This window comes from Watersipora subatra, chromosome 6 (assembly GCF_963576615.1).
Source record: "Watersipora subatra chromosome 6, tzWatSuba1.1, whole genome shotgun sequence".
In the NCBI taxonomy this organism is placed as follows: domain Eukaryota; kingdom Metazoa; phylum Bryozoa; class Gymnolaemata; order Cheilostomatida; family Watersiporidae; genus Watersipora; species Watersipora subatra.
Genome location: NC_088713.1, coordinates 53,017,041 through 53,031,145, shown reverse-complemented (window position 1 = coordinate 53,031,145; position 14,105 = coordinate 53,017,041). Strand labels below are relative to the sequence as shown.

The following is a 14,105-nucleotide window of genomic DNA, read 5'->3' as shown; positions in this document are numbered from 1 at the left end:
GAACTATTCAATGAGTAAATATCCTGATGAGGTCAAGATAGTCAAGAGGTTCCTTTAAAAACAAAACTATTTTTATATATGATGCAAATCCACAGCATGTGTGTGGACCTGCCTGCACAGTGTGCACCCTTCATCATACCTTTTAAATACCCTTGACCCTCTAAAATCATCTAACAAACAATAAAAAGAAACAAAATTTCTGGAATTCGATGTTTAGTATAATCAGAATCATAGTACTTTACATTTTGATGAGTTTGAAATGAGTTTGTTTTTGCAGGTAGAAAGCCTGAGTTTTTTGGCTCTTATATACCTCGGGCAGTTGTCAGCTCAACCACAAAAAACACAAGTCCTTCTGAAGTACACTGGCAAGCACACTCTTCTAAACTTCTCCATCGGTGAGTATTGCAAGGCATTCTAATCGCTAAGTTTATCCCCCTAACTTGTTCTATCATGTCTTGCACTTGTCATGTCATACACCTATTATGTCATGCCTTCGTCTTGTCATGCTCTCGTCCTGTCATGCCCTCGTCCTGTCATGCCCTCGTCCTGTCTTGCACTCGTCCTGTCTTGCACTCGTCCTGTCTTGCACTCGTCGTGTCTGGCACTCGCCGTGTCTGGCACTCGTCGTGTCTGGCACTCGTCGTGTCTGGCACTCGTCGTGTCTGGCACTCTTCGTGTCTGACACTCGTCGTGTGTGAGTCGTCGTCTCTGACACTCTTCATGTCTGGCGCTCGTCCTGTATGGCGCTCGTCCTGTCTGACGCTCGTCCGGTCTGGCGCTCGTCCGGCCATGCGCTCATCCGGTCATGCGCTCGTCCGGTCATGCGCTCGTCCGGTCATGCGCTCGTCCGGTCATGCGCTCGTCCGGTCATGCGCTCGTCCGGTCATGCACTAGCCCTTTTATGTATATAATTTGCTTGTCCTCTCTTGCATTTATGGTGTCATGCACCGGTCCTGTTATGCACTTGTCCTGTCACGTACCAGTCCTGTCACGTACTTGTCCTGTCACGTACTTTTTCTGTCATGCACTTGTCATTTCACGCACTAGCCCTTTTGTCATTCACTCGTCCTGTCTTACTATTTTTATGTCATGCTCTTGCCCTGACATGGGTGTGTTCTGTATTGCATGTGTCTTGTCACGCATTTGTCCTGTAATGCGGTAGCCCTGTTATTTCATGCACCAATCATATCACGCCCCTGTTTTGTCATTTTAAACCAGCGTGATGATGATCGCTGGTTCATTTTCATACTCGGATGTTTTATGAATCTCATGCTATGTGATTTTATTGTAATTATTTGAGTGTGCTATAACTCTAGAGCTCTGCAGCTATAACTTTGGGGGTCAACCGTGGAGGATGAATAACCAAATAATAAAAAAGATCCCTACTGAAAATGCATATGAATACTTTTTATTAGTTCAATCTGAAGTATATATGAAACTTATTAAAACATTCAGCAAAAACAAAATTAAATGTTCAGAACACAAACAGATGCAACACACTAAAAATGAAATATATACATGTAGAGCATTTCACATTATCCTAAAATTTCTCTACATTATAATTCAGCTGATATCTATTCACCTGCAGGACCTGTTGTTTAGCTGCCACCTGCTTAGCTTGTCATGTCACCATAGCTGAGAGATACTTTCAGGTTACTATCAGCAAATACCTGCTTCGTCTGCCATGATTCATAGACATAGCTGATATACCGCATTATTGTGGCACGCTTACCACTGTTTTGTACCGTTGATGGAACTGCATAGATATCCATACATAGAATAAACTGCAACTGTAGTGCATTTCACATATGGACAGCAGTGAGTACTTATCAATGCACAGTAGGGATTTTATAATAGTCAATAATAGTTCATTTAAATTTTAAATGATTTTTTTAATGAGTTTTTGTTTAATTTTTTATAACTTCATTACCTATCTTCCTATTCAATTCAGCACCCACACATAATCTATATTTCTAATAAAGTAAGACATCTTAGTTCCCGGGTATACTTACATGTAAATGGCTGATGTCTGCTAGGAGTCAGTGTATTCAATACTGTCTCTGGCTACATATTTGTTCTGATGGTAATAAGTTCTCATCAGGTAAATAAGTATACAGACTCAGTACCAATAACACACCTTCAATCTCAACATACAGACCCATCCCTCAACCTGTACAGTGCTGTTAAGCTATTATTTCCTCAATCGACTTGCTGAGTTATTTGTATCAGTAGGAAATCTTTGTTCATGTCATAGTCAGTAACCTGACTATTCAACCCATAGTCAGACAATAGAAGTATTTCTAGGCACTGTCAGAGGATTAGAAATGCTTTTAATGTTTACATTAAGTTATTATTCCATATTCATGTAATTTGAGTGACTGACAGTCATGTTCAGGGTCTATTTGATTGTATTCGTAAGCAGGTCTGTTGGACAGGAAGTCAAGTAGTACATGTATCTCTTCTTGTTAGCTTGGTTCTTGTTCACGTTCATCTTAACATTCATTTTATATTTCCCATGGTGGCTCTGTCTCTAGTTTAGGAATTTCATCTCTCCTGATTCATTAGCATCTTTTTATTCTGTTTATGTCCAGGTCACGTGCCACCCCTTCAGTTTTTTTATTCTAAAGAAAAGAAACTGGAAGGAAATTTCTGGCTACCCTTAAATCTGTTGGATCTCTCTACTCGACACTGACTAGATACTTGAGCTACAGACCTCTCATACTATGACTATTCATTGGCTCACAGTCTACAGTCATCCCAACTTCTTTGAACTTTTCTCCTTATTCTCTTACAGCTTCAAAAGTGTAAGTTTCAACTTCCTTTTTCTACCTCCTCAACAGACCTACTATGTTCATCCTAGTACATCATTTCTTCTTCTCCAGTGTGACCAATGCTCTTTCTCTTTGTTGTATCTCTTTAGCAGTTCATTGTAAATATCTAATGCAAACAACCCCTGGTAAAAGCCATCATTATTTTATATATATATATATATATATATATATATATATATATATGTCCATTTTAAAGATTTATAACAAAAATAATATGTTAACCTTTGTAACTACAGGTATCTACAGTAACTTTGGTATACTCAGTGGTTGTGATCTGCATCAAAATGTAACTTTACAATGTACTATGTGCAGTACGTACTGTAATCATTTTTTCAATGATTAATAATAAATAACGCCAAACTAAGCGAGATCGAGTGTTTAGTATTTATATCCATTTTACTGAACTTTAACATTTTTATCGGCTAAAATTTTATTATCTGTGTTATCTATTATTAATAGTACCCGAGGAGCCGCTCCATAGAAAAGTGTTACTGATAGTCCTTCTCCTTGTTGCATCTCTTTCTTGCCTTCTTCCAATATCAGTCTTTCTCCTGTCTATGAATAACCATGGGTAATGTTCCTCCCTTCTCAGATAACAGACTGATATAGATGTATAGCTGATTATTCTCCTGTAATGAATATTCTGGAGTAGTGGGAGTTGTGGCATTCTACATCAATAGGCAAGACAACTTGTTTTCTTCATAATATACCTCACTAAGAGTTAATCAACTCCTTTACTGCTATCCTTTGCTACTAGCATTTGTAGAGCTGGAGTTGTGCCATTCTCTTTGTAAAGGTAAAATATCTTTTTTTCCTCACAATAAGCCTCAGTTATAGGCATCTCCTTCACTACCATACTGTACTGCTAGCATTGGCTTATCGAACACTTCTGATCTGTTAAGACTTTGGTAGCAACACCATAGAAATAATCAATAACTACATCAGGATAATAGTAGTTCCTTGTTCAACGCAGTCTTGATACTTATATGGATCTGAAAAATGGTTTACATTTACGATGGTATATGAACAACTAGTTTTAGGCTAAAAGTTTGCCTCGCGCCCATCCGACTAAAGAATTATTATTATTTATTTATAAAGTTTATTGGTATTTGTGGGAAATTCTATGCGTAAAAGTTATACTCTGCCAAAACAATAATTCGGATGGTAATATTTACTAGCATAGCAGTGCCGAAGAAGAGTTGAGGTCAGAAGATATTGTGTAAGGTAGTAAACAATCAGAAGATGTTTGTTCCATCGAAAGCAACGATCAGATGGCAACTGGTCGAGCAAACGATGCAAATATTTTTGTTGCAAAAATGTTAATTTTTATTTTTGCTCGTGTTATATATGGTTCATTTATGTTACTTGTTTTTGAGTGTATTATATTTGTAGCTTTAGATAATTTTTTATTATGTAACTTATAAATTTGCAGATTTATAGGGTATTATTCGATAGCATTCTTGCGTCTATCTTAACTCGTCTTACAATGGATCGATACTCACAACTCCTCATTCTGATCACACGGCTATCTACATTCATCTCTATTTGTTTTGATAGGTTACATCTATGTTTACTCATCTCTCCATTCATCTCTCTTTGTTTCTGATAGGTTACATCTATGTTTACAACTATCTACAATCATCTCTCTTTGTTTCTGATAGGTTACATCTATGTTTACTACTCTCTTAATTCATCTCTCTTTGTTTCTGATAGGTTATATCTATGCTTACAACTATCTACATTCATCTCTTTTGTTTCTGATAGGTTACATCTATGTTTACTACTCTCTTCATTCATCTCTCTTTGTTTCTGATAGGTTACATCTATGTTTACTACTCTCTTCATTCATCTCTCTTTGTTTCTGATAGGTTACATCTATGTTCACTACTCTCTCCATTCATCTCTCTTTGTTTCTGATAGGTTATATCTACGCTTACAACTATCTACATTCATCTCTTTTGTTTCTGATAGGTTACATCTATGTTTACTACTATCTTCATTCATCTCTCTTTGTTTTGATAGGTTACATCTATAATTACTACTCTCTCCATTCATCTCCATTTGTTTCTGATAGGTTACATCTATGTTTACAACTATCTACATTCATCTCTTTTTGTTTCTGATAGGTAACATCTATGTTTACTACTCTCTTCATTCATCTTTCTTTGTTTTTGATAGGTTACATCTATGTTTACTACTCTCTTCATTCATCTCTCTTTGTTTTTGATAGGTTACATCTATGTTTACTACTCTCTCCATTCATCTATCTTTGTTTCTGATAGGTTACATCTATGTCTACAACTATCTACATTCATCTCTCTTTGTTTCTGATAGGTTACATCTATGTTTACAACTATCTACATTTATCTCTATTTGTTTTCGAAAGGTTACATTTATGTTTACGACTATCTTAGTTCATCCTACTTGTTTTTGATAAGTTACATCTATGCCTATGACTATCTCCATTAATCTATATTGTTTTCGATTGGCTACATCTATGTTTATGACTGCCCTGTGTCATTACAATGTTGTACATAGCACGTTGTAACTTGGCTGTACATTACAACTTCTGATGCACAGTAGACATTTACTGCTACCACAACTGAGCTCCAACCGTGTAGTGCCCACTGCAGTCTACTGCACATTTAAGCCTGGTTCCCATATACGTCGCAAAGCACCGGCGGTAATATCGCGCAGCAAAACACTTGCGGTGCTCGGCGCAGTTTAATGTTCACATAAAAGCGACATCGTTAATAATATCGTAAACAGAATTGCGTAATCAAATTAAATGTTCGCTCACCATGCAGTTCCTATAATGGTGACCTTTACCCGTACAATGCATTTCGGGAAGGTTTTGCCTGCGGCCGTTTGCGAAATTTGAACAGCGCTAAACTATTGCGATGCCGCCGGCAACTACCGGCGGTCCTCGGCGATCCTCGGCGCATACGTTCCCATTTCATCGCTAATAGCCTGCGGTTTGTCGCCGGTGCTTCGCGAAGTATATGGGAACCCGGCTTTACTTCCATGATATAATTACTTGTAAACCAGCCATTCATACATACTGTGAATGCCCATTCTTTCAGCAACCACACATTAGTATGAAGTTTATAATGTGGATCAACTGATACTGTTGGCTCTCCAAGCATCTCTACTGTAATTTCATTGTTACTCCGCATCACAAAAGTTCTCACCGCAGTCGATAGTGTTTGAAAGTTGAAAATGGAACTAGATTAGGTACACATCTTCAGCTAGGATTGTCTCCAGTAATTATCATCAACCAATCAAATTTATGCTTTAACTTACATATCATTTGAAAATAGGGAGTCAGGCATATTCACCATTGCGAGGAAATTTGGGTATTAGTGTTATACTCTCAAGGACATTGTATATTAAAAAGACACTATATTTTTATTTAAACCCTAAACAATGTGCTCATTGTGATCAATTTGTTTGTCCACTCATGCTCAAATTTAACCGGAATTCTCATAGCAGATCCAAGTATTGAGTGGACTTTGACGCAACTACTTTACTATTGTAAGATATAAATGTTGCTCAAACGTGAGTATGAGTTAACAGAAAACTTCATAATTTTGAGGGACAAAAATCTTTTAATCTTCTTAAACTTTATACTTGAAAATTTATACTAAATATTTGTTGAAAGGACTCTACAATATATAATAGACTCACACGATGAATTATTTAAATATTGTTTCCTGTGTACATTACTCAATATTAATACAAGGTTGACTGTTCACTGTCATTCTTGCCGGCAAACTATTATGTTATTGGATAAGTTATATTTGTTTCAGCCAATCAAGAGGGATATTATTGAATGAGGGGCGGAGACATTTTCAAGCTATAAAAGACAAGGATCAACCAGCTAGCATATCAACTACAGAGCACCTACAAGTAAGTATAGCTTCTCTATTATATATTAGCATCTGTTGATATTATACTTACTGGGAACAATAGATTAGATGAGGAGAGACACCGAGTCGGTGTGATTATAATATAACTCTGACCTCCTGAGACTATCACTCTCTACCCTGAGGAGACTCATAAAGTCTATCCTCTGGTGAGGTCAAGTTAAGGTCAGGAGGTTCTGGTTTCATTCCTCAGTCATTTTGTACCTGCAAATATTTCCTACTGTAAATATGTCATATTCCTCTTATGAATAGAATGAGGAGCTCTGAAACTGGAGTTTTTAACTGCTTCTCTTGCCTTTATTCTGATCAGAATCAGCTGCAGGCCACTGATTGTATTTAGTCACCAGTTTTACAGGAAATTAGTGTTTAAAGTAGGAGACTATGAATCTTATTGCTGTCTCCTGATTTGTCATTATAAAAATTTTACTGAGTTTATTCCCATTATTTCAACACATGAGAGAGCAAATAGCAGGAATGTTGATGCTTGATTTCCCAGCTCTGAGTATCATATCCTAGTCTCCTTTTTATACTCTGTGGATATTCAGGGTTCACCTGCAGCATCTCTGTTATGGTTGGCAGCTTTATAAGTCATCAGCTCACCCAGAGTCAGCAATTGAGTCACAATTTGTCTTCATTTTTCTCTATCATATTTTACTGTGTGGAGTATTCTACAGGAGACGATGGAGCAATGGATTAGGGAATACATTAGAGCTAGTGGAGCTCCTGACAATACCTCTCTTAAGACTGCTTTAACAACCACCCCTCCTGATCAGCTACTTCAGCTTATAACAACTATCAGAGGCAGTAAGTTGTATACAGCTCTGCTATTGGCTATCTCCCGCGGCCATCCTGAAGTAGCTCATCTGTTACTCACTCCACTGAGAGGAATAGCAGATGAGTTGCTGTTTGAGAAATATGAGGTGGGTTATACAGCTATGCACTGTGCTGTAGAGAAGGGAGATAGAAAGTCTGTAGAGCTTATGCTACATACTGTGTCTTCTCGTAGAAAGTATAAGCTAATAGCTGAGCAAGATTGGTGGTGTTGGACAGCTCTAACAGTGGCTGCAGAGAGAGGATATGCAGAAATAATAGAGACTTTACTTATCAAACTGTCGGTAGAGCAAAGAGTCTCTCTGCTCAAGATACAGGATATAAACCTTTATACAGCACCACACAGGGCAGCCAGATGTGGAAACACAACAGTTTTACAGTCTATGCTGACCTCTGTCCTTCCTCATACAGTCTCTACTCTACTCAGTATGAAAAACTGTGTCGCTAGAACCCCTCTAGAAGAAACACAGCGTCAGGCGTCGAAGGGGTCGGTAGAGCTGCTTAAGAGCTGGAAGCAGCCAGTATTAGCAGGTAGGATTATTATACAGTGTGATACCATCTACTCACTTGTACTACTCTATTGCATAACTCTCTGCTTGTTCCCAGGGTATCTTTGTAAACATACATTGGGGAATTCCATTTACATTTTCCTTGCATAGAGACTGCAGTGAGCTGTAGAAGCAGTTCAGCTCTGTCTCTGTATTAAATGCTGTCAGTTCAGCCTCTTCTCTTTAGCCAACACTCAGCCCTTGCTAATCACTCATCACCTCTGCTCTCTCTTGGATAATTATACTCTGAGTATTTTAATTCCTTATTCAAAACTGATAGGATTAAAGTGATGTTAGCAGCTCAACACCTTGTGGCAGCTATTAGTCAGCACTTAGCTGAACTCTCCTGATTCATGAATATTCTTATTACTCACTACAGTTTTGAATAGAAACATGAGCTATTTACTAGAATTATAGTAGTAGTAATTCTGACAGACGGACACAGCTCTTATTATAGTAGAGATTTTCCTATGGAGCAGCTCTTGCTCTTTCTAAATATAGAATCACAATGTTTGAGTAAGCAGACAAGCAGAAAACATGTGATATTTTCACTCAAATCTTTTAACAATTTAAACACAGGTTCTCAGTCTATTACTCACTGAGACTGTACACTTGATTATAGCTTCAGAGAAGATAAGTGCAACATACAATAGGAATGTTTTAAGCATTAGGAATTAGGTAGGATTGCAGCAGGGACTTATATAATATTTGTCCTTATCAGCCATACAAGTTGATTCTCATTCACCAGTTGCTTCCTTTCACATATACCTGAGGCTATAATAAATAAGGGGAAGGCTTCCTATTCATAAGATGGTTTGTCTTTTGATCCTTTTATGATAATGAAGTATTTATCTTCACTTTGTTGTAGCCCATGCAGCCACTTACCAAAAATTCGCTGCCCTGCACAAAGCTGACAAACTAAAATCAACAGGTAGGATTTACAGTTCTTAAGCTGTTACTGGAACAACAGTATCTGAGCCCATGAAAATATTCTTTCCACAAAACTCTATTTCTTTTTAGTTTTTAAAAGTGTGTTTAAAAGTTGTTATTTCATAAATTTATACCAAAACTAATTTACTCCTCACCATAAACTCTTTGCACTAGTTCCGAGTCTATACTCTTGTGTTTCTCTATATCTCCTTCTCATGTAGTAACAGTATATGAGCCATGATTCTATAGTAGTTAAAAAAATATTGATGTTGTTACACCTTCTCAATACATAAGCCATTATTATTATCATATTATTGTTTAAGCATTGACCAATCAGGAAAAGGAGTTAGCAGAGTCTAAACAGCAGATTGTAGCCCTGCAGGAAACAGATAATCACAAAACGGCAGGTGCGTTTGAATTTCAGTAGAACTGGACTTTTTCTTGTCATAAAATATGGATGACATCTTTACTCCTCTTTTGTATGAAGTACCTGATATCTATGCACTATCACTTATGGCGCCTTACAGTGCCTCGCGTTGCGTATTCCCAACTCGAGTTTTACAACTCGAGTTGTGAACACGCAACGCGACTTTTCAAAAGTAAGGTGCAATATATTGGTATTACGGTAGGATAACCGTAGATCTGGTTATATTAACAATGGTACATCAATAGGCACTCGTTAGCTAATAGAAATTAAACTATGTATGTACTGTAAAACTAAAAATAAATGGCGAATTATAGTGTGCCGAGTTTACAATTCGAGTTGTATAACTCGAGTTGCGCAACTCGAGTTCATCAAAACCCAAGCCAAGTTCTTTCAACAACAACTCGAGTTCAACAACTCATCTTGAGAACATCTCATCGTTTCATTGTCTCAAGCTATATGAAATTTATTTTGGTACATCATTAAAAGCCGTTGAAATAATTTCTATGTTCGTTTTTGGTGTTCATTCAGTTTCTTGTCAGGTACTAAAGAGATAACTCTTTTTTCATTTGAAAAAGAAATGGCCCAGCTCCCACATAGATTGTTTTTTGGTTTGCTTTTTACATTCTACAATTGTTTTCGTCTCGTTATATTTATAGCAACAAATATGCGCAAATATCGCCAATATATATAATTTAAATGTGTATGTATATATTTAAATTATTATTATTAAATTTCGGTAAATGTTCTGTAAATGAGACACCCCAATTACTCATTTTGCTTTCATTACGAACCCGTGTTAGTTTTGCGTAACACAACTCGAGTTAATCATAAACTCAGGCCGAGTTGTACAACACGGCAACTCGAGTTGTACAACTCGAGTTGTGAACACGCAACGCGAGGCACTGTAAGGCGCCATAATCACTAGAGTTCAATTTAGTTCCTGCCAAGACATGTGCAGCTACTGCTCTATAAATAACTTGGGAAGAGTCATCCCCCTATCTTTTGTCTTACTTACCAGCTGGTCAGTTGACCTTGTTCAGTGTTGAGTTGGCTAGTGTTAACTCTGGTTCAGTTGCTAATAAAGCTGTCTAATTGTAATGTTACATTTGATTATTCCTTCTTATTGTAAGATGTGACAGCACCAGTACATGAGCCCTGCATATATTCCTTTTTTAGAATTGACCAATCAGAGGGAGGATTTAGCAGCTCTAAAGGAAGCAGATAGTCAAAAGGCGGAAGGTGAGTGTCTCACTTTCAGTAGAACTGGACTCTTCCTTGTGATTAAATACTGATGTCTCTACATCTCCTCCTCACAGGGTAACAGTATATAAGCCATTATTCTATTGTTGTTTTAGAGTTGGCCAATCAGAGGGAGGAGTTAGTAGAGTCTAAGCAGCAGATTGTAGCCCTTCTTGAAGCAAACAATCGGATGACAGCAGGTAAAGCTTTTACTCACAGTTCAACTGGTGTTTGAATTTTAATATCCATATTTACTGTTCATCAGTAACAACACAGATTCATTTACCTTCATGTATACTTTGTCTCGCTAGTTATTAACTTATAAGGTATGGATATGATGAGTATTGTTTCATCATTGCTATTGGCTGGTCAGCGGTTAATTCTATAGGTTAATGCTCAAAGGAAGCCAATTGCTCAAATCTGTTTTTATGGTCCTATGAATTCCGTCTAAATTGTATTGCTATACTTAACAGATTAGACTGCAGTTTTTACAACTCCAAACCATCTATTTTAAACATACCCTTAGTCTGAAGGACGGTTTACACAAGGTGGTTGTGAGATGGTGCAATCTTTATAGATAGAGATGAATGATATTGTTGCTTACAATATATACTGATAAATTTTTGTTCCTTTAGATATGGCTGCCATGATGGGGAGACTTAACAGACTAGATATTCATCTGCGTACTCCTACTGATACAGACGAGACAGGAGACCAGCTTCATGAGCCTCTGGGCTGATACCTTTCTCTTTGTTTAATTGAAATCTCCTGTAGTTCTTGTTTAAGATTTATAATTAAATACAATTTTATATTTATACTTGATACATTTTCTCCTCTCTACTCATCTAGCAGTGATTTTTATGAACAGACATGTCCATCATTGATTTGCACTCATGCTATATAATGCCCTCTGCATAGCTTGGCAAAACTCCAAATATTTTAGACTGGCATATATTAACAGATGCTATTCCCTACTCAATGTGGACCCTTCAATGCTTTAGAGCTGATCTCACTGCTGCAGCTGGCCACATTTCTAATATTAAATATCAACAGTGCTGCCAGGAGATGTGATACTGTAGTGCTGATAGTCGACTGACGACAGATAGCCTTAGCATTCATGTCTGATATGTAACAGATAGCCTTAGAATTGTTGCTATCAGTAAACCTTAACCAAAAGTCTCAACATAAACAGCAATGATTGGCTAATATTGAAGTGAACTGGTTACAACTAGGTCAAACATCTTCCTCAACCAGACACATTGGTAACCAGGTATTGCTCAAAATAACCAAGTCGCCAAACAACCAAGCTAATGTCTATAGAATACGGTTTGTACTCCATATTTAGCATATCATTTGTTGGCTTCACAGTATATGATATGACAGAAAACTACAGTAATATGTAACACACAACTATTATAGGGGTGTATATTGAAGTCTGAAGGTGTCACAATACAGGCTAGACCGGCAGTAAACCATAAGGTGGGCAATTAGCAAGGATCATATAATGTTGGTCTTTTAAGCGAAATGTCGTGAGTTCTAGTCCTGTAACAGTCGATCTTATTTATATATATTTGAAAAAGTCACAATATAGGCTTACCTGGCCGTAAACTGGAAGGTGGTCAATTAGCGCAAGTCGTAGAGTGTTAATCTTCCCAGCGAAAAGTTGAGATTTCGAAACCTGTACACTTTGATCTTTTATGAATCACTCCCCTTATCGTATATATATTATTTTGATATATTACTTATAGTAATATAGTAATACTAATACCATGATATATTGCATTATTTTTGATGGTTGCAAGACCAAAATATCAGAGTTACATAATTATAAGAAATTTACTGCCTATTGGCTTTCCTTGGTAACATTTACTGTATTAAAACCAGTTGTCTACAAAAAATTAAAAAAATTTGAAATTCTCGAGTGAAGAATTATGAAAGCAGACCACCAGACCTCAATACGTTACCTACAGTTTATTAAATGAAAAAAAACTGGCTCACTTCAATTAACGCTGAGCTCAGTTGGCAATTGAATTGCCTCAATTTCAACTAAATTAAATTGCCTCAATCTCAATTAAAACTTATTTTTGTTGCAAATGCTTCGCGATCTACCACCTTAGTAACTCATGCATGCACTTTTGCATGCAAGAAGGACAACTCCCTGCAATGAACACATCCATGCATTGTTGTCGTCACGGCACTTTAAAAATTTGTATTAAGAAACTTTACATGAACTATGGCTACCTGATTGAATATTACAGAAACCCTAGAGAACCAGACAACGCAGGAATTACTAATAGTTGATAATAAATAAATGTGACTTGAAAAGAAGAACAAAATAATTTAACATGAACAGCAACGGTTGGCTAATATTGAAGTGAACTGTTTACAACTAGGTCCAAAGAAAATCTCTGTGTTGACCAGACATACTGGTAACCTATGACTAGGTATTTTACAGAATAACAATCGCATGTAATAACCTTCTGTTAAGACCTGCGAGTGACACAAGCACAAACATAATAAATCTTAAAACATCCTGCTGTGACTAGGAATGAGAAGACAACTACTGCAGTCATAGCTTGACACCTGTGTACCCAAACATACAAGAAACTCGAGATACAAGCACTATTTGGACAAGTTTCTTCTTTGAAATACAAGTAACCTTTGAGATACGAGCGTACTAGCCAGTTCCCGATTGCCTGTATATAAGGCCAAGTATGCGAAAAGTCGCTTTTGAGAACAGCATTGCTCAATCTTTCTACTCAAATCAGTTTATCACAGTTTTTAACAGGTTAGTTAAAGGCTATAATGAACGCAAGGCAAAAAGAGCCAAACTAAAAACATATAATAGCAAATCAAGACAACAAAATTATGGTAAGAGAAATAAAAGATTAAAACTTAGCTTTATCTGTGTGTTTAATCTAAATCCAATTACATTGGACGTTTGTTGCGTTGTGTCACAAAAGTTTAGTGTTTTTAATGCGTTAGTTGCCAACCGGTCGTTGATCCGCGATCGACATTAGCTACTAAGTCTGTCTAGAAGACAAAAACTTACAGTAGTGTACATAGCAATGTTACATTTTGTTGCAAATGTTAATAACTAAATATCAATTTCTTACATTGTAAGCGTTGGTACTAAATTACAGCTGTTAAAAGCACATTTTTGCTGTAATGCATGCATTCTGTTTTATGTACTTCTTCTCAGAGCATGGTAAAGAATTAGTTTGTATTTAATTATTTTATATAGAAAATGGTGCTTTGAGACACGAATAGATGGACATATGATCTCAGTGAAAGAATGCAATAAGATCATTTTAAAGATATGCCTTTAATTAATTTAGATAATGTGTTGTCAAACATTTCTAAGGTCGCAAGC

At 36.8% G+C, this 14,105-nt stretch overlaps 1 protein-coding gene across 1 annotated transcript; it reads left to right on the top strand.

Annotated features, from left to right (window-relative positions):
- The first annotated feature begins 7,437 nt into the window (after positions 1 to 7,437).
- On the top strand, positions 7,438 to 11,471 carry LOC137398357 (uncharacterized). Its single transcript, XM_068084464.1, has 6 exons — positions 7,438 to 8,119; positions 9,005 to 9,067; positions 9,390 to 9,473; positions 10,670 to 10,732; positions 10,849 to 10,932; positions 11,368 to 11,471. Exons 1-6 carry the CDS (start codon positions 7,438 to 7,440, stop codon positions 11,469 to 11,471), a joined length of 1,080 nt encoding a protein of 359 aa, XP_067940565.1.
- Positions 11,472 to 14,105: the final 2,634 nt, after the last annotated feature.